This window comes from Oreochromis niloticus, linkage group LG17, assembly GCF_001858045.2.
Source record: "Oreochromis niloticus isolate F11D_XX linkage group LG17, O_niloticus_UMD_NMBU, whole genome shotgun sequence".
In the NCBI taxonomy this organism is placed as follows: Eukaryota; Metazoa; Chordata; class Actinopteri; order Cichliformes; family Cichlidae; genus Oreochromis; species Oreochromis niloticus.
This window is the reverse complement of record NC_031981.2, coordinates 9,968,101-9,989,207: the sequence shown is the minus strand read 5'-3', so window position 1 is coordinate 9,989,207 and position 21,107 is coordinate 9,968,101. Positions and strand designations below refer to the sequence as shown.

At 41.0% G+C, this 21,107-nt stretch overlaps 1 protein-coding gene across 1 annotated transcript in view; it reads right to left on the bottom strand.

The window, feature by feature from the left end:
• Positions 1-21,107, bottom strand: part of LOC100691356 (uncharacterized) — a 40,971-nt gene that overhangs the window by 4,215 nt on the left and 15,649 nt on the right. The window contains exons 3-8 of the mRNA XM_005451690.4: positions 19,970-20,544; positions 18,979-19,137; positions 8,631-8,768; positions 7,385-7,527; positions 1,729-1,899; positions 1,459-1,567 (exon numbers count right to left, since the gene is read on the bottom strand). Of these exons, the coding sequence (XP_005451747.2) occupies positions 1,459-1,567; positions 1,729-1,899; positions 7,385-7,527; positions 8,631-8,768; positions 18,979-19,137; positions 19,970-20,544 (1,295 nt within the window). The remainder of the gene's footprint in view (positions 1-1,458; positions 1,568-1,728; positions 1,900-7,384; positions 7,528-8,630; positions 8,769-18,978; positions 19,138-19,969; positions 20,545-21,107) is intronic.

Here is a 21,107-nt window from a genome sequence, read left to right as displayed (position 1 = left end):
ATAGATGTCATAATACCATGAGAATAAGAATTTAAGCAGCAGAGGGCCATGCTGACTTAGATAAAGTAAACAAAAGGACATGCAACGCAAAACGTATTACTAACATTAGAAAACAAATTTATTTAAATTCTTTATAAAAATTTAAATTAGCCTACATCCTTCCAGTTTTCTGATATGCACTGCTTCACAGGACACTGAGAAAAATGGCTGCATGAAGTTAAAAAGCAGCAGCCTCTTGCTAACAATTCAAGAGTTGTTTTGGTTTCCTTTAAGGATGCCGAGCTGCATTGAAATGGTCTGCGGGCTTGTTCCAATCCCCAGGGGGGACATTTTGCTGACGCACGATTCAAAACTCACAGATTAAATAAATTCAAAATAAAATTCCTTTGCATAACGAGTCAGAACAGCAGCAGCAAGACAAAATCTTGTTCTCTGAAGTTGCTTTTGATCTCCTTGAGTGCAGGTTGTACTTATGCAGTCTGCACAGGGGGAACTGGAGTCTCTTTATCTCAAAAAGGAAAAGAAGCTACACAGACTGCAAAATCAAAGCTGACAGAAAGTACTAGAGGAACTTTTATGTGTTTTTTTTTAATAATTTGTATGTTTTTTTTGCATCATTTAAAAAAAAAAAAAAAAAAAAAGCAGTATGTTTGTTGTTTTGGGGGGCAGTTAGTTTATGGTAAAAACGATAATGATTGTTTTGGCATTAATTCATTAACTATACTGCTCAAATATTTATTTCACTTTAAATAAACATTTGTCTTATGGGGGACTTTCCTGAAATTAAAATAAAATTCACATGATACATAAATAAATATGAAAAAACAGTTGGTGATCACAGAGGACGTCTGGCAGGGACCTGGATCGAGACTAGTGATTTTGACATTTAATTCTTCCTCCAAGGAAAGATGTCTGCAGGTGCAGATGGACATAACAAGAAGCCCGGTTATTAATCACTTGGTGTGAGTTTCCTTCATTGATTTTGAAAAAAACAAATACCAGCAGCCAAAAAATAAAAAATAAAAAATCTGCATTTACAAGCAGCTAACTGTGAGGTGCAAAAGATCAGCATGGAAACAAACTAATCTAAAACTTCAAATGGCATCTGTGAACAGACTGACTACTAAAGCTCGTTGCTCATTACTGAGTCTTAATAATCTATGAAACAAGGATTGCTAAGTAGATTAACCCGGCCAAATAAACTAAACTACATAAGCAAAAAATAAATACAGAAGAACTATAACTATAATTATTTACTATAGTAACACTTGTCTTTTCTTAAGACAAACCTCTAGCTGAGGTTAAAATTGTCCACCGGGTGGCAGCATCCATCATCAGGTTTACACTCAGTTGATATTTTGGTAACACTGTATCCAATATGAGTTATTATAAAGGTCAATTTACTGGGAGTAATAGGAGTGAGTGAGCACGGGTGTGTGTGTGTGTGTAATGTAACACCTGAGACAGCGGGGGTTCATGTAAGTCCAACTGCAGCCTCTGAACTACATAAGGGAAATCACCAGCGTGGAAACACACAACATCTTTGGTTACACGAGGAGGCTCCAAGCTGAAAACGAGCAAGCGGGGGGAGGGAAGAGAGAAGGATTATATGATATCCGTCAGTGACTAAGCTGTGTAAATACAGAGCGTGTGTCACTTCCACACAGACGGCTGCGTACCAAACTGTCTAACATTTACAGCGTGCGCTACTGTCGCTTCAACGCCTACCTTTCTACGGAGCATACGGCCTTCAGCACCCCCACGGCCGCCGTGGTTTGGCGCTCGAAACCCTGTCCGATGTGATCGGCGTGGGCTCGCGTCCGATCCTCGAACAGCATCTCTCTGGGCTCGTTGGTCCTGGGCAGGGACTGAAGCAGGTTCTTCACCTCATTTGCGGAGCTAAGAGAAAAAGCAGAGTCAAAAAGTAGGAAAACACAGAGTGCCCACAGTTTGTGTTTCTCACCCCTGTCTGCTTCCCTGCTGTCTAAATAAAGAAGGAAATGACTAAAGGTGAGTGGGATGCTCACTCTCCCAGGCTCTTTCTTTCCCGTCTGCTTTATAAAAGCACAAAGAGATCTGCTGCTGTATTATCGGCATCAGCCAAGACAGAGACAGAAGCACCTACAACAACAAATCAATCAGCCATAGGGATACACAGAGCGATATTGGCTTTAAATGATTTGTAAATAAGATGGATTTTACCAGTCTAAATTTTAAATGTTCAAATCCTGCCTGTCAAAGCGTTTACAACATATAATAAAGTAATAAAGACTGCTTTGTTTTTGGCTTTAAGGAGAATAAATACAACAAAATAATGAAATAAATACATAAGAGATTCAAACATTGACATTGAACCACAATTTTGCTATTGGCGCCTCTGTAACAGCCAGCACTGATGTCATGTTATACTTCGTTCCTTATTAGTTGGCAAAGCTATGACTTGGCCTAGATGCTTGCAGGTTAAATTTAAGACCTTTTTAATAACACTTTGAACAAAATTTAACACCAAACTTCACATCAAAACTGAAAATATGCTCTCTTCAAGTAAACACATTAATGTCAGTTCAAAAGGAAGAGTAAGATAACGGCAAAGTATTTAGTCTGTTACAGTAACATGTGTTTATTAAAAATATATATATATGTTCGAAATTCCCTTAACAGCAGTGAAGTTTGCTCTGTAAGCATTTAACAAGCAGGAACAATTGTCATTCGTGAGCCATTTGTCATGAAAGTCCCATCTTCCCTTTTCTAATGAGCATGCTGGCTAACAAGGCTGTGGCCTTCATCATAGTCGTCCCCAGTGTTTCCCTCACTGTGTGCAAGACGGGCAGCAGGCCAGGCCTAAGCACTGGGGGAATTTTTGTTTATTTTGGTTTGCATTCATTTTCTGGGGAAACAATCTTTAATTGGCATCACCACAAACTGTCCGTACACATCTAAAAATATTCTGAAAGCCTTAGGTGAACAGGTGATCGATTACATTACGCTATCTAATTCTTTAGAGACCAAATACATAAATAAATAAATGTTAAATATTTAAGATCTATTCAAATTAAGATATTTTAAGGACCCACAGACATCGTGTCTTTACTTTTTCCTGTTCTTGTCCAGTGTAGCTGCATCTAATCTAAAAATTGTTATCCTGACGCACATGCTGGAATTTTTGTGCACAAACAGACCTCATATATTCTGGGTCAATAACTGTCATTAAATGAAAAGGTGCTTCAACAAAGCATTTGTGTAAGAGTATGGACACTTTTGCATTCGGCTTATTGCACACGCTTTATTTTTCATATTGTTTCCTGTTACAGATTTGTTTGTTTTTCAATTGAACCATACAGGTTACAGGTCACATTAAATGTGGGACACATTTTGAAATGATTTATTGTAGTCTCATTTTTAAAAATCACAAAAATCTGGTTGTATACACTTTTTATATATATACCTCAACTATTACGCCAGAACTTGGAAACTTCACAGGCTGAGGGTGAGCCAATGTAAACTTAATGAACAAGCAGGTGTATTTGTTTTAAAAGACTTACAACAACAAACAGATCCCTAAAAACTGCACGTTATTTAATGAGTGTCAGCGCTCACAGTTAGGTAGACGATACGTTTAATGTTTGACAGAAGCAGGATGAAAAAGGCGTGTTTCAGCCTGTGGCTTCAGTGAGAGTTTCTGAAACATTTGTGGGTGTAACCCTCATCAAAGCACCATTCATGCACAGTCTGGTTTCCAAACCACACAGAATTTACCCATGTATTAATAACTCCTCCACTTTGATACATAACACACATATTAACAGTATAAAATACTGCAGGTAATTTACATATTTGAGGTCATTTTATAAACGTAAGAATTTATTGCACTTCTCCGATTCACATGCAAGATGTAGCATGAACCAAAAGATGAAAGATAAAACAACAAACCCACAATGCGTCTAAACAATTACTGCAGGCCTTCAACAGATATATGTCAGATTTTCTAGCTCCGGATGAACCCCCCCCTTCCAAATCTAATCATTTTATTCAATTCAGTTTTATTTATATAGCGCCAGATCACAACAATAGTTGCCTCATGGTGCTTTATGGTTCCATGTTTGCTGCCGGCATAATGCGTGTTTACAAATAAGTGTGAAAAATTGTAAATCTGCAACATCCTCTCGCATTTCAAAAAAAAAAAGAAAAAGAAAAAAAAAAAAAAAAAAAAAGCCCCAAAAACACAAGCTGCGTTTCAAGCAGTGTAACGGCAAAAGCTAGACCATGTACACATACGATGTCTGCGCTTGGCTTCATGCGTGCAGACTGAAGAGCTGTGAAGGAAAAGCATAGAAATGAGCCGTGCTGCCAAACAATAGAAGTACTGCAGTCAGCTCACTGCTGGATCAGTGACTCACACTGGAGCTGCAGTCAAATTCAAACAAGAGTATAAACACACGCACAGAGTTTGCGAGAGATTCCTTCGAGAGAGTAACACACACACACACACACACACACACACACACACACACACACACACACACACACACACACAGACACAAGCTTCGAAACTACCCGTGCTGAATGCTGAATTGTGCGTTCATTCATTCAGAGATAAGAGGAGAGAGGCATGAGCTGGTGGAAGAGGAAGAAAGAAGCAGGGGAAAATAGTGCAGAGAGTGGAGGGGGGTAGATGAAACACACACACACACACACACACGGAGAGCTCAGTGTGTCTGAGCTGACTGCAGGCTGACAGTAATAAATGTAAAACCAGGAAAGCTGGTAAGTGAAACTGTGAAAAGGGAGAGCGTAAAGGGAAGAGTGCTGAATGTGCACATCTTTGAAGCCTACCATCCACTGCAAATCTTTAACTACATGTGAGGTCGTGTTATTCTCCCACCGTGTGTGCTGGTAGTGTGCACCAAAATGTCAGGAGAGATTCCTGCGCCTTTATTGCCAGTTAAAGCAGGACTGAGGGGTAGATGAGTAGAAGAGGGCGCAAGGAGATAATAGGGCTAAATGGAATAAAGAAGGAGAGAGGTGGGGAGTATGTGGATATAAAGGGAGAAAGCAATAGAGGAAAGAAATGTTCTCTGAACATACAAAAGCTGTTTTTTTGTGTGTGTTAATTATATTGATTTTTGGCCAGGTTCTGCATTTAAAACTCAATTTAGCCCCAAAGTAATATGTGCCAAATGAAATTCATCGACAAAAGCACACAAATGTTGTTAATGGTTATGTAAATCTATTCCTCAATACTTTGAAAAATGTAGATAATACCAGAATATATGATATATTAATAATTGGGATACCATGTTTGAAAACTGATTTGTTATATTCTGTAGTCGTTTATTTATTGATTTATTTTGGGCATTTTAAGCCTTTATTTGACAGGAAAGTGAAGGGAAATGAAGGTGGGTTACCTTTTCAACCAGGTGAGGTTGACAAAGCAAAACTGATCAGTGTACACTGATCAGGAACATGTATACAAAATCTAATAAAATATGAAAAAACAAAGGTAAAAGTTAATCTGGAGTAAAATGCAATAAATAACAATAAAACAATTTCAACTACACAACAAAAGTACAAAATGCAGTAAATGTGGTACTAAATGTAGGTAAAACTACTCAGTAAATATCAGTGTGAGTATAGTAAAGAGTGCAGAGCACATAAAGTGTGAAGTGCTTGAAATAAAAGGTTAACGTGACGTTAACATCGTTTTTTCTTTCAGAAGCGTTGCAGCTCTGTCTCTTTGTTGCTAAGCTTTGCGGGTTTGATCAGTTCACGCTGGCTGTCAGGCTCACATCACATTCTTCGTCGAGCCTCTGTCTTTCTTCAAAATGGTGCTGGCCCCGGCCGCTGCTGCCGCTTCTACTATGCAATTACAGTAAATCTGTGTGAGCGTGGCGCCCTTTCACCAAGAGCTGAAATATTTTGGTTTATTTTCATCATCTGACCACTATAATCAAGCTGAATTCTCAGACTGAGAGTCTCAGCGCTGTCAGAAAGGCACAACAGTTTGACCTTTCCACTGAAACTACCGAGAAATAAAAAGCAGCGCCGCGAAGAGACGCTGCTCATGCGCCAGCAGCCTTCCTCCAAACAGCGCAAGGCCAAACTGCAGCCAAGGACTCGCTGCAAACATCACGTCTTCCTCTCCTCCTCACTACTTCTCCATATTTCTTTTGACACGCTTTCTTTTTTGATGTCTCTTTTCTTATTCACACACCGACAGACATGAAAAACACCACCTGCACATTGGTGACATTTACAATATATGTGTTTTCTTTGACACTCACTTTTAGCCCCCTGAGCTCCTGCGAACAGCAGCATGTGAAGTCCTCAATAAATCAACTTCAAGCAGAAAACAGAGGTCAAGAAGAAGTGGAAAACAGACTGTAATAGAAACTATCTGTGGAGGTAGCACGAGGGCAAGGACAGAGAAATGAGGCCGGAGCTGCAAGGCGGGTGAAAGATTGAGACATTTCCTACATGCAAGTCCGGTTTTACTTTTATTTCCGTTAACTGAAAGGTTTCATTTTCCCCTCGCCAACATGTACTTTTAGTCTTACTAACTTTGGTCTGAACCCAGTGCACCATGAAAAGACAAAACGCATGAATGTGTACCATAATGTAGGAAATTTGGTGCAAACGCAAATTAAAAAGCAGGCACACTTAACCTAATAATTAAAAATAGGACATCTCCTATGAACTAAAGGACTAAAGCTGCTAATAAAAGTGTGCTTAGTTGAAATTGGTTTGAAATCACAGACTTCTTCCAACTGTAAACAACATTAACAAATAAAGAATCATCATTTTATCAACTGACTCATCTCTTAAGCTAAAAATCAACCAACCAACTGATGCCACCGGTAATGACCTGAGACATGAGAGAGAAATAAATGAAGCGAGGCAGGAATGTGTGCGATGTGCATTGTCCCACGTTTGGCTGGCTGCCACGTGAAGTGGTGTCTGATGTAACGATGATCTCATCCTAGCGGTGAGCCACATACCGCTCCCATTCACACACACAAGCGTTCCCTCTCATGGTCTCGCTCGCAGACATCATGCATTATGAGGCAGAGGCCGTGTTTGAGCAGCAGCGGCACAGGCAAGCAGAGAGGAGGGTAATCGTCTCATCTGGAGCAGCTCGGCTTCAACAAAGCTGCACGCTGCTTGAGATTGGAACACTTTTTTAGCCTATAATCAGTCCTCATGGGCAGAGCGGAGGGTACAGAGGCAAGCTGGCTCAATAAGTTACACAAACACACACCATCGAGGCTTGTAAACAACATTCATAAAGAGCAAAATCCCCCCTAATTCCATCTGTCTCACTGAACTGGAAACGTGAGCTGGCCTTATTTGTGTGCATCTGCAGTCTGCCGTTCACCACTGGACTCACCGTTTTCTTTTAAAAGGAGACTTTGGTATATCAGCTACAGGTATCATCTGCTCTCCTGGTCTGACCCACATTATAGGACCGTCGTCGCTCTCTGTGGGACTCATCAGCCTCAGACTGGAAAACGTTCCCCATGGAAGAGTCCTCTGGAGCCAGACAGACAAGGAGGAAAAGAAGGAGGAGGGAAAGTGAAGACACGAGGGAATAAAAATCAAAGCATCGCCTTTTTAGTCGGCACCCAATTCATCAAGTGTTTTATTTATCTCGTATGCAGAAACTGCTCCCCTGGCAAAACTTGTCACTGGCACCCAGGATGATTCGGAGGGTGTTGAATCTGAGCCAAAGCTGCTCATAGACAGGAAACGCCAGAGGATGTGCGTCTTTTGATATTCAGCGTGCGACGCCACTCCTCTGCAGCGCGAGCAGGAGATTTGAAGTGTCAACACAGAACAGCAAACAGAAGACGAGCCTGTCACTCCTGCATTTCAGGGACAGCAGTGAGTAAACGCAGCGTTTCGGTGGTCTGCTCCTGCAGAGAGAAACAACTTCCTGGACTAAAACAGGGAGCTGCGTCAATCGCTTGACACGCCGCTTAACGCCTCTCGTTTGCCAGCCACCGCTGAGAGTTTTAGGTGTTTTGTCTTGCAGTATTCTCCATCTGCTCGGTTTGGTGTTTCCAAATGATCAGCGGTGCAAATGCGTCAAAATAGTCTACTTATTGAATGCAATATGAGACCATACATGTGGTACTAGGAAGTAAATAAGTGGAGTAAATAAATCCTACTTTAGAGTTCAGGGATGACACTGTGTCAGCCAGCTGAACATCGTCACGAAACAGCTTGACTAAGCGTGCACAATTTTACTAGAACAGATGATGTTTTCTTGGAACAAATAGTAGCACATTATGAAAATGAATGCTTTTAGAGCATGAGGCAATGAGCGATTAATAAAGATGTCCCAAGAGGATACTAAGGATGAGTATCTGGGCCGACCCAGCAAAGTTTTAATGGCTCTCTTCTGGCTAAAACAAAGCAGATTAAAATCCAGTTCCTATAGTATTATTATTTTCTGTCGGCCACTTTTTTCTAAAAGGCATTTCACTGCATTCAGTTCAGTTGGGAGACAAACATTTTGCGGACTCACTTCCATATCCAGTTCAAGCTCAAATCTTTCAAAATCTTTTTCCATTCAGTCATTCTGTCTTTGTCATTTAGGATTACTGCCACGCTGCTGTCCCACCCAGACTCACCTTGAGGAAAGGTGACTCTTCCAGCATGCTGAGGAATTCTGGGAAATAATCGCCGACCTCCTCGTCCACAGCTCCCACCAGGCTGATCTGTCTCATGGCCCCGGCTCTGTATGTGCCATGACTGTAGGTTTTCTTCACCTGCAGCGGGAATATAACAAACACACACACATACTCTGTGTTACGGCGAAGTGAGTTTGATTCCTGCTGCATAATTAATCATAAAGCGGGAGTTCAGTTCAATCATCTAAAATCCTCAGTGTTTAGCTAGAAGCATGCAAACGCTAATATTTAACATTCTCTTTCGTGTTGTGCACAGACACAGAGGTATTATAACGATAATCGAATTTTAAAACAAGTTTCCGTGGCAAACTGTAAATCACCGCTTTATTATTTCTCATCCAAAGGAGTGCAGTTCAAACAAACCATTTTCAATGTGATACACACCCACTGTTTATCATTTCACTCTCAAACCCAACTCAGAAGAAACCACATTCTCTCACTCTAACAATAAACATATCATGCAAAGTGATAACTGGAAACTAATAGTCAATAATCATCATCTGGGAAAGTGGTAGCACCTTCAACAAGCTCATTACAGACCTCCCACTGTTGTGACAGAGGGGGCTAGAGCAGCGGTCCCCAACCCCCGGACGACAGACCGGTACCGATCCATGAGTCGTTTGGTACCGGGCCACGAGAGTTCAGGCTCGGGTGTGAAATTTATGGTTTTCAGGGTTTTTAATCAGTTTTTATCTTTATTTTTTTTAATCATTTTTCTTATTAAATCAGTTTCCCTGGGTCGTTTCCCGTGTGTTATGAATAAGTCCTTTTTTCTTTTTTGGTACCGGTACTGGTTTTATTTTGTTGTATTTAACCACGACACCTTAAAGGCCGGTCTGTGAAAATATTGCCGGACATAAACCGGTCCGTGCCGCAAAAAAAGGTTGGGGACTGCTGGGCTAGAGGATCAGAGTTCCTTTTTAATATACAACAGTTTACCTGGTGACCAGTCCTACTAAAGAGCATTTCCCCCACTTGTTTTGTTTTAATATTTTTTTAACACCTAAAATCATCTAACAATTCACAAATAAATACATTTTTATGGATTGATTGTGGTTATTTCCAGCTTGGTATAGTTTCCTGCTGGACTCTACTAGAGTAACTTTGTATGGTCTATAGTTAAAACAAACATGAATGGGTGCCAGTTTAGCTCACAGGTGGAGCAGGTGACCATATGCCACAAGCCCGAATGCTTCAAATCCAAGGCCCTGTGCTACGCGTTGTCCCCCACTCCCCCTCTCTCCCCACTTTCCTGTCTGCTCTCCACTGCACTCTGATAAAACCATAAAGCTCCAAAAATTACTTGTTCATCATAAACTGGGTATTAGTGCAGCCACTTAGTTCATCCACTATGTGAAATAAACCATTTAACTTCCTTTAAGCCAGCTTTTTCCTGATTGGTTCCCCTTGCAAACAGAAGGTGTGAAGAACAGGTGGGTGGGACTTCTGTGCTAAAAGCCAGACCATTTGCCAGACACCATATTAGTCATATTCATTCTCAGTGACATCATAAACAGCTAAAAGTGATAAAAACTGACAGGAAGCAAAACAATATAATGGTCCCTTTCCCCATCCTGACAGAAAGTGTTATATTATTATATTATTTATATAAAATATAATATTATTCATGCCAATTTGGGAAGACAAAAATCTGAATTGGAGGGAGAGACCCACATAGAAGCTGTGCATCATTACTGGGTGTCAAAATAGACACTGTGTGTGTGTGTTGGTGCCTTCTTTTGATGTTTCTGCTCCAGTGATGTGACTCAACACTGTTTGCTGCTTTTCACTTGGCTGACAGAGCATCGCGCCTGTGTGACTGTGTGTCTCTAACCCGCCTCTCATACCCTTGGCCCTCAACAGTGCCTTTTGTGTGTGCATGTGCGCAGTACGTGCAGCATGTGGCCTGCATGCGGTACTCTTGGCTGATCGCGATGCATGTGTGTGTGTGCGCATGCCAAATCCTTGGCTGCACGCCTCCAGTGAGTCACCACTTGACAACGAGGCAGAGATAAAGGGAGAGAGAAGGGAAGAGAGGCAGACCAGAGGGAGGAGAGAGACAGAGAGGATACACAAGAGAGAAAGGATGAGGGGAAGAGAGACAGATGGAGAGAAAAATGTGTAAAGAAGAGGAAGAGAAAGTTTGGGAAGACAAGCTGTGAAATGCAAGCGAGACAAAAAAAAATTAGAAAAATATCTAACTGTGACTCAGATGAAGATCAGAGCACATTGCAGGATTAATTAATGCAGAAATCCTCGTAATTCCAAAGGGGTCGAAGAAAAAAAAAGGGGGGGGAGACTGAGTGCTGGCTGCTTTAGTATGTTATTACTCAGTAAAGGAAACAACATGTCTACCTGAATAATTCCTTGTAAATTGGTCCAAACACTTGTGATGAACAGCTGTTTACAGCTTTTAATTCTATATTAAACTAGCAAAAATAAATCGGTGTATCATCCATAGTCATGCCGAGCCACGTGGCTGTTTGTTCACGGTTTAATATCCTCATAAGATGACACAGGCTAAAAGCTTGACATACTGACTCCATAAAGACATATAAAGACAACTTTAAATAGTCTCACTGAGTCAGTGACCTAGTTACACAGAGGGGGATGTGTTGATTCCAACACCATCGAGCTTACAAGTAATTCCTGGCTTCCACAATGTTTCTTAGCCACAGTGTGTGCATGTATTTCTGTAGTGTGTGTGTTCTTTTTTCTACATGATTATAAGTGTTTGTGCTTATGAGTCTCTATTTTTCTGTGCGTGTGTTTACACGTGCGTAACTTAACACCTGACTAAACCCCCATGTTGTTTGCAAAGACAATATTCTCTCACTATCACAAGAGGAGTATTAGGAAACGCGACCTGTGACTCAAATAAACGGATAAATTTAACACCCACTGGTTCATTCACACACACACACACACAGCTTTTCTATATCAAGTGAAGGCAAACAGAAGGAAACAGGAAATTTGACAGACTTCCTCTGAGCTACAGTGTTCAAGATGCTCCATTCCTTTCTCGTCTCTGCGTACGTGCTTGTAAACACTGACTTCACTTGGTGTTTTACTCGCTTTACCCATTTTATTCCCCCTCTCGTCTCCGTCAGCCTCTCCATCTCCTCCTCTGCCTCCTTCCTTCATAATGCTAACATCCCTGGTGGGAAGCCTATTAGATCAATCCTCTCTCCTTCCTGCTCTCCTTTCCGCCTCTGGTTCCCTCACTTGTTAATTCTGTAACAAGCTTCCCTTTCCTTCATCAACTCATCCTTGACCTTCTCCTGCTGAGTTCATGTCATACCATCATCTTACTAATCTGTTCGACCTCTCCCTGACCCCCGCGTATCTCTTTTAAATTCTTTTCTCCCTCTCATCCAATTCTCTCGCTGATCATTATGTCCAGCCAGACTGCAGAGTACTAAGTTTATTAGTCTATTTCCGTACATGCGTCACAACAAAGCTTCTGGCTGCTGACTGGTGCCTCAAACACAATTGGACACGCTTCTCTTTAACAATCTCCCACTTGGCTCGGCTACAAAGAGAGAGACGTGAATGAATGCACATCCACACTTCAATTAAAAATAATGTAATGGTCCCTTTCCGCCTCCTTTGTTATTGCTGATGAATTCTTGTAAGTTAAAGTGACACCACACTGATGCTAAGCCAACTTCTAGGTACACTGTGGAGGCTGAGCGTGGCAGTGTTTCCTTCAGGTCAGTGAGCATCAAAAGCCTGGAGCAAGGTGCCTACACAGGATGAGGCTTTAGCTAGAATCAGATGAGCTACAGATGCCGATAACCGGCATTCGATGTAGCTATACGATTCTCAATTTTTACATTTGAATAATCATGGGTTTTTTTGGTTGTTTTTTTAAATATGAGAAAACATCTTAGCCTAGGGGCACAACATATCTCTCAAAAAGAAAGCACCTAAAGAAATATCTATGTCAGTCTATGCACAGCAGCTGGACTCGTGTCTTGTGTGACCGTTAATATAGGCAAAAATAACAAAAAATAATGTATTATGTGTTTGTGGTGTTTTTTCCGACACTAAACGATCTCAGCTCGTTTGTTTACCATCCTTCTCACTCACAGCAGTTCTTATCGTGCTTCAGTTCACCTGATTATTGCAGGTTTAGCAAATTTGTCACAACTTTTCATACTAAATTGTCACCTAATTTATTCACACTAGTCTCAATTTAGCCTAGTGCGGAGGTCAGAGGACTTCATAGAGCTGTCTAATGCGTGCTACAGCAAACAGGGAGAAGAAAACGCACTGTCATCCTGTCTTTTCAGTTACGGTGACTCATTTTACTGAAGTCTGTGGCTAAGTCAAGAAGCTATTGAAATATAGTAAAAAGCCGATGGTGTAGTCAATGTGAAATACCTACAAACTGCTGTTAACCTCCTCTATGCGATATTGGGTCCCAGGCAGGTCCAGAGAGTCACAAGGGAAAAAATGTGCATTACCCAACTAGTTGGGAGCTACTGGCAGAGTGGTAGTAAAACTTCAAAAAGTATGACATAAACCAGAAATTGAGGAAATTCAACTTCCAAGTAAATGTTGTGTCTCGACTGTACTCCCAGCACATATCAAAAGGAGTAACTTTTACTTTGTGTCATACTTTTCAGTTTTACTACAGCTCGGAGAGTAGCTGGTGAGTATTAGCCGCGGTACAACAGCGACTACCAGCAGCCTCCTGCAACTACTCACCAGCAGGTTGGGGAATACGTCTGAGAGAGCTCAGCTAAATGGTAGTATTGTCCTGAAAGACTGGTCTCGCCACTCAGACAAACCCTCTAAATCAGCACTGATATAGGATTTTTGACTTTTTCCCCCACAAAGTCTCATCTTTTCAAACGGTTGCAACATCTTCCTCTGTATAATCTGAATTTCTGAGCTTTTGTCCAGTATTTGCTTTGAACTATACAGTATTTGTTTGCATTAAGTTGTAAGCTGCCCTTACTTACTTACTGTACAGTCTCTTATTTTTATATATTCTTTACTTTTGTGTGAATCTGCATGCTCCATCTGGCTGTCACTTTGATGCTGGAACACCTGAATTTCCCTAATGAAGGACAATAAAGGATATATCTATTCTAGTCAATGAGTTTACACATTTATAAAGTACTGAGCCCCTTTTTTCCCCACTCTGACCCATAAACCTGCTGGCTTTTACTTCATTTACATATGAGGCATTGTTGTGAATGTTTTTCTGCAGTGATAAAGCATTAACACAAGCACATTATGAGCACAGATTAATAAAATATTAAAAACCTGCATTCTGCTGTTTTGCCTCGTTTTAATCTTTTGACGACGTACCGGCATCATTGCTCTCAGTGACTAAAAGGAGAAAGACCAAATTACCTCAGCATCCTAGCACTCCACGTATTGACTGTTGGGCTGTACTTGCCCTGAGAAAATGGAGAGCTGTAATCTTCCATAATTCTTACCGGTACTGAAAATGGCTTCAGACAGGTGCTGAATACAAAATACAGGCACGCAGCCTGAGCAGCAGCAAAGCAACTTCGGTGCCTGCGGTCACATTGTGAGCATAACAAACATCCTCTCTCACACGCTATTCACTATCAATTGCTATAGGTACGCAAGTAACTTCGTGGAGAAGTGTGTGGGTGATTGTGTCTCATACTGTGGGAGATAAATTTGAGCACAAACAAAGAAGAAAAGATTGCAAGCGGCGGCAATTTGCTTAGCTCTCCTTTCTGCACACACCATACAAAAAGCAGCGGTCCAGTCATTTATGGCTCGATAACAGAAACATGGAGGAGAGAGATAAAAGAGAGACAGACTAACACAGCGGGAGGGAGAGAAATGGGGATGATACAACATTAATCTCTGTATATATGTGTGTGTGTGTGTGTGTGTGTGTGTGTGTGTGTGTGTGTGTGTGTGTGTGTGTGTGTGTGTGTGTGTGTGTGTGTGTGTGTGTGTGTGTGTGTACACACACTTGTTCCTGTGTATTTACTATCAGTATGCATGCTCACATCTGTCTGTGTGTGTGTGTGTGTGTGTGTGTGTGTGTGTGTGTGCGTGCGGACTGTAAGTCTACTTCCCAAGGTCACTGCCGAGAGCTTGGAGGGAGGGAAAAAAAAAATTAACAAGACCAGTGGACAATGACGTTAGCCCTGCAAGGAACATTACTCTTAAAGGGACAGCACGGGACACAGGTTTGCAGGGAAATTTAGACAAAAATTACACAATAAGGATGTTTCATGCTTTCATTTCAACTGGATTTAATTGATTCACAGTCATGCTGAGATCAAGGATGTTCCTGTGGAGGCAAAACTGTCCAAAAACAGAAGGAAATACAGGGGAAAAACATTATGAATATTCCACACAAAAGAAGAAAACAGCCAGAAGGAGAGCATTAGAACACACAAACTGATCTACCCCCTGTAGTACACCACACACACTCTTTACAAGAGTATGGTAGCCAATCCTGGCTGTACTCACATTGAAAAAGAGCAGGCGGTATCTCGGTACAAAGCCACTCAGGAGGTTTGAGGCAACAAAAACCTTTTCATTAGTGAACTATAGACATGGGACAACTTGAAATAAAGAGGTCTAGCTGTGTCACTGTGCCCAGAGGAGACAATCCATCCCAGCAACACACTTACATAAACAATTCTAGTTTTTCCCGCTGTCCTCAAAAGTGTTGTAGGTCGAAAAGTGGTCAGGAGGTTTGAGAAGAAAAGCACCTTTTTGTTGCTGGAGGTGAGTCTCCAACCTGCTTTACTGTGAAGCCACCACCTGCCTGACAGCAGCCATTTCTCAGAGTCTTTAACTCCACTTCTTATAAAATCCTCTCTTTCTCATCTATTTTAGACTATGCTTCATGCAGCCTCTTGTGTTATCTGCTTTTAATAGTCTCTTCCCTCTCTAACAAGTATGTCCGCTTCGTTTGAACTTTGATATCTCAAGATTAAGAGGCATCAGAGTAACAGACACGTCCAAACGTGTGCTGCACACAACGCTGTTGTCGTTGATAATATTGTCATTAAGTCTGCGAAATCAGACATCAGTTTAATGCCAAAAGCTGTTTAATGCTGAACAGATGGAGGCAGATGACTCGACCAGATGGTTAAAGCCACAACAATACAACTTTTTCATGTTCACAGCAGCCATCCAGTCTTTTCATTTAATCATTATGTTTCCCTCCCCATCATCACGTCACCTTCTTCCCTTACTTTCTATATTTACCAGCAGGGATGTCACAAGAACTGGAACAAGTTGACGACAAATGTCTGAAAACTTGGCAGTTTAAAAAAAAAAAAAAAGTTTGTTTTTTAAAGGTACTGGGAAACAATATGTGGAAACACAGCAGCAAGTATAGTGCCATAATACTTAAAGACAATTAAAGCCAGCATTTTTTAAAAACAGATGCAATACTTCAAGCTTCTCTAAGCACCTCAAATCCAGTCAACTTACTCTTTACACTAAACTCAAGATGAATGAATTTCACTTGTCAACTCTGCATTGAAAATGTCTTCAGAATGTTAATTCTGAGCCTGAAAAGTTATCTTTGCAAATTGTGACAGCTGCCATCTGCTCTAGCAAAGCTAATCACCCAAGATCCACAAACGCTGACGCGTTCGTCTTTAGGCTAGCATTAGGGATTGTTGATAAAAAGAGCTGGGAGCTGCCTGTAGCCTTAGTAGGCCATTGCCATTACCACAATCACTTGATTAGTACTGAGGGTTGCAGAAATTCAGTGGCGTTGGTACTGGGGCTGTCAGTGAATATTCTAAATGGGTGAAATGGTTAGCACCGTCATCCTCGTCACAAGAAGGCTCTGGGTTCAGTCCTCCCCTCATGCAGGGGCCTTTCTGTGTGGAGTCACATGTTTTCCAGGTACTCCAGCTCCCTTTCACAGTAAAGTCATGCACGATAGGTTAATATCTGGTGATCCTAAACTGGCAGCAGGTTTGGATGTGTCTGTGTGTTTTTCCCAATGACATCTGGGAGAGGCTCCAGTCCCCTGACCCATGACACCAAGGTGGATAAGCAGTTAGGAAAAATCAGTGGAATGTAAATAAATTTAATATTCATCTGAGGGGAAAAGAAAAGCAGAACTCTCCGCAGTTGATGCGTACAGGGTTTCCACTAGGAAAGTTTTTAGTGCAGAGGGGTAGTGGATGTTAATAGAGAACTATGCATCTATAACTGTGCTGGCTGACTGATAAAAGCTTCATGCACCACAGGTCTCTGACAGTCTGATAATTCCCCATTTAAAGCTGAATAAGAGAGAAGTGTTGTTCCATTCTTTTCAAAGCAGCGCCCACTCAGTGTTAAATGTCCATTTTATATATCTCAACCTTAATATTTTATTTAAAAATTAAAGTGTAGTGTGATTAAAGTGCAGACTTTCAGCTTTAATTAAAAGGGGTTTAACAAAAATGTCCACATTAACAGTTTAAGGAATTACATTAAATTTAAACACAGCAACCAATTTTCAAGAGAAGCTTCATGGCAAAGTAGGGCCTGTTCCTGTTCTCTTGTTATCACATGAGAAGCTGAATGCATAAAAGCTCTGGAGCTGATTCAAAGTGTTGAACTTGCATTCATGTCAGAAGGAACCCATCATTGGGTTGTGAGGGGGGAAAAAAAACAAAAATAAAATTTGAGCAGCTGCCAAATCAACAATATGGTGCACTCTTAAAAAAACCCCACTGATCCGGTCAGCGCAGCAACACCCAAAGGCCTGAACATACTGGACACCACAAGTGTCCTATCTGTCTGCCTCCTAGCAGACACACCGATGGTATCATTTTCAAAATCTTCCATTGCTTTGTTCTTGAGTCAAGTTTTCATTTCAGTTTTCAATTTAAAAATCCCAGGTGACTTCCTTCTTGAATTATTGTCTTCACAAGATTTTTATAAATCTCTAAGTTTTGATCTCCCGAGATTTTAGTTGACACCCTTACTAACTAAACTTAGGTGCCCATGATGCCCGCCCGGCCACCCAGCAGGGTGACAACAATACCCCATCAGCCTTTTTACAGCAGAGAAAAAAATCAAGAGACAAAAAAAGAATATGTCACTGTCCAAAAACTTATGGACCTAACATTATATCTCAGGCTACATTGGTTTTCCCTGCTGTGGATGTAATATAACAGTAAAATGCTTTGGATCAGTGTTTTGTTTTGTTTTCCAAGTTGGTACAGAAATTTCTGGTATCATAACTTCTCTAATTCCTGTCTTCAAATCTTTAGATCAATAGAGGTACCTGTCCCAAGGGACAACAACAACAAAAAAAACGACTGCTGCATTTGAGGATTGTAACACCAACTTGGTCCATTTCAGTTTCCTAAAGTTGGTATAATGGGAACTAATGAATAATTCAGACTGAACTGCACATGGCATTACTTCTGAAAGCCATCTCACTTAACTTCTAAGTGTAAAACTTCACACACTGCCGTATATCTGTTAAAGACATTATACTAAAAATAATTCCTACAATTTTTATTGAATTTTACTCGCACTCGTAAAACAAAAAAGGTTGAGCCTTCATAAACAGCCCTTGTATTTACTTCTACAGTGACAGAAAAATTGCAATTACTGCTAAGAAAATGTTTTATGCAAACCTCGAGGAAAACAATATTTATACAAAAGTCACTTCGAGATTAACTCCGATTAAGAAAAGCAAAGCACTGAAGTGTAGAGGAAACACAGAGCTGTAGCTTCTCAAGTCAAACTCCATTTGTTAAAAACAACTGTTTTTCATGCATCGCACCACAGAAAGCAACATAATGCATTTAAGCCAGAAACAAAACTGTGTGTATGTTTATACATTTGCATATACAACATGACAAAAGGCCTCCACCTCTTCTTGCAACTGCTGCATGGACAGTCCTAGCATGACATCATCTATCCTGGCCTTCATATTGCATCCTCAATTTACCCTGCATCACACAACCTTCTAATTGTATACTACATATCACTTATTTCCTGTGTTCATAGACGGTTGTAACACCCAGACTGATGCAAACGACAGACAGTAACATGGACGCATGTGGCCTTTTCCATTTTATGCTTAAGAGCTTTTATTTTTCATGTCTGAAAGCTTGACATTTGTTTTTTGCTCTCTGGGGAAGCTGCTTCAAAACTGCACAAGCAGCAGCAAAAATGGTGTAAATCAGAAAAGCAACTAGTCAACATGGTTGCAGAACTGTCTGTATCAGTTCCACTAATATCCCAGCCACAGCACACATACAGCACAATATCTATGACACCACTCTTCCCCTTTATGTGCCTGTGTCCGACTGACCTGAGAGTAGAAATTAGCCATAGTCGTGGTTTCTATGTCTTTCTTTCCAATTATTTCCATTTTCACCGGAGCCGACGGAAACTTGGTTGAGAAGTAGTCCAAAAAGTCCGGCAGGTACTTGGCTTCTCCGTGGACGATTCCCATGACATAACGAGCAGCCTGCAAAACAGTCAGTAGTGTTAATTTAGATCAAGATAACGTTTTAGGAAAAAATATTTTATATTATTAGTCTAAGAGTTTAAGTATAAATTAGGGATGCACCAATCCTATTTCTTTGATCACAGATATGCTACAAATACCCAAAGTTCTGATCTGATACCATTATGAAATTAATAATGTTGAGTCGTCACTATAGGAAAAGATTGCAATTTATTCTTTTACGGTTAAAGGCCTGGGAGTAGTTGGCAACCCCCTGGCAACTAAAAATCCTCTAACAACCACTAAATGACTGGAAGTGGTATCAAGGAATACAGATTTTTCCCTAGCAACCAGTGGCTGCCAGGAGGTAACTGACTGGTCTCTGAGCATGTGTGACGGTTTTAGGCAACAAAAGTCTAAAATTACAAACTCTCGAATGAATGAATAAATAAATAAATCTAAGACTATATATTAACTGAACTGCTATTTATTGGTGAAATAACAGCTTTTCAGTCATGTGAAATCACTTGACAAAGTTCACAGTTTGCAGTCAAGTAAAAAACTTTTGCAATCAAAGAAGAGAAAAGCTGTAAACACACAAAAAAAGTCAAGCTTCAAGCTCTCACTTTTCATTCACATTATGAAAATATCCTGAGGCAATATTCTGACTGAATCCTGCCTAACCCATCTGAATAGCAGATTAGTGCATCCCTCGTCTACATAACTTAAAGGGTAAAGAAAAACAGTGTTTTTAATGAAACAAAGTCAGCAGCAGGTGTTACACTGCAGCTGCAAATATCACTGCACTGAACTCAACATTCAAGGATCAATCTGATCAATACACATGCTGCACCTGGGACGTGTCCTCACTGAACACCAACGTGACAAACTCCTGAGCAAACCTTTCCCTCTGGTCCACTGAGAGAGAGGAGAGCTGCGACGTGTAGGCGTGAGCCACTAAGGCGCCTCCATTAGGCTGGTTCTCTACGTGAATGTACGAGGCAAACTCCAGATCCGCCATACCGGGATACGAGCATTGCGGTTGGTGTTTCGCTGGGGAGGAGAGAGGTGAATTGGTGGACGACAACGGAGAGTTAAGCGAGTTGTGGAGAGAGTTCAGGTGAGATTTCGAAGGAGAGGAGGGCAGGAGATGGGAGCTTTTATTGTTAGGTGGAGGGTAAACAGGTAGAGGGGACTTAAATAAAGATAGGGGGGAGTCGTGTTTTAGTTCAGAGGGGGAGGAAGAGGAGGTGGGGGACGTGGAGGAGGGAGGGAGGAGAAGCAGGCCAGCACAGATGGTTTGGCAGGACCGGTGGTACATCTTCACACGCTTGTGCTTCTCCCCTTCTTTGTGTTTCTTCTTCTTTTTCTTCTTCACTTTTTTGATTTGCAGCTCCTCTGAGTTGATCTTGGCTTTCTCGTTGTCATCTGGACAGAGCAACAGAAAGAAAGAGAGAGAGAAAAAGAGAGAGGGGAGAAAGGAACTATTGAAGGATTTTTGTGAAATACCACAAAATAAGAAGAAATCCAACTCTGAAGAGGCTCTCATGACAGATTTGTTAGAATCCATCATATGTTATTTGATGCACGGTGGATAACAAACTCTCCCAGCTCCCTGCTGTGAGAATAGATTTCTCCAAAGTCCTTCAAGAAGCAAGTCTTGCAAGTTAGCAGGAATCTTAAAATGCCAGGAGGCACGTTTATTGACACATCATCTGTATTAACATTAACTTAAGTGGTCACTGAGAAATAAATGCGAGAGTCATCAGTCAAATGTGATAAAACCCACATCAAAAGTTGGCTGACTTTGCCCCAAACCCCCCTTCTCCTGAAGTTATACTTCTACCGCCATCCGCACTGTTGCAGAATTCTCCTATAGTTTTCTATCCCAGTGCCGTGTGTCTCTTATGTCGCTGAATCAGTGAATTAGGTCTTCTTTCGATAACTGCAGCTCACAAAATGTAAGTAAAATAAAGTGAAGGGGGAAAAAA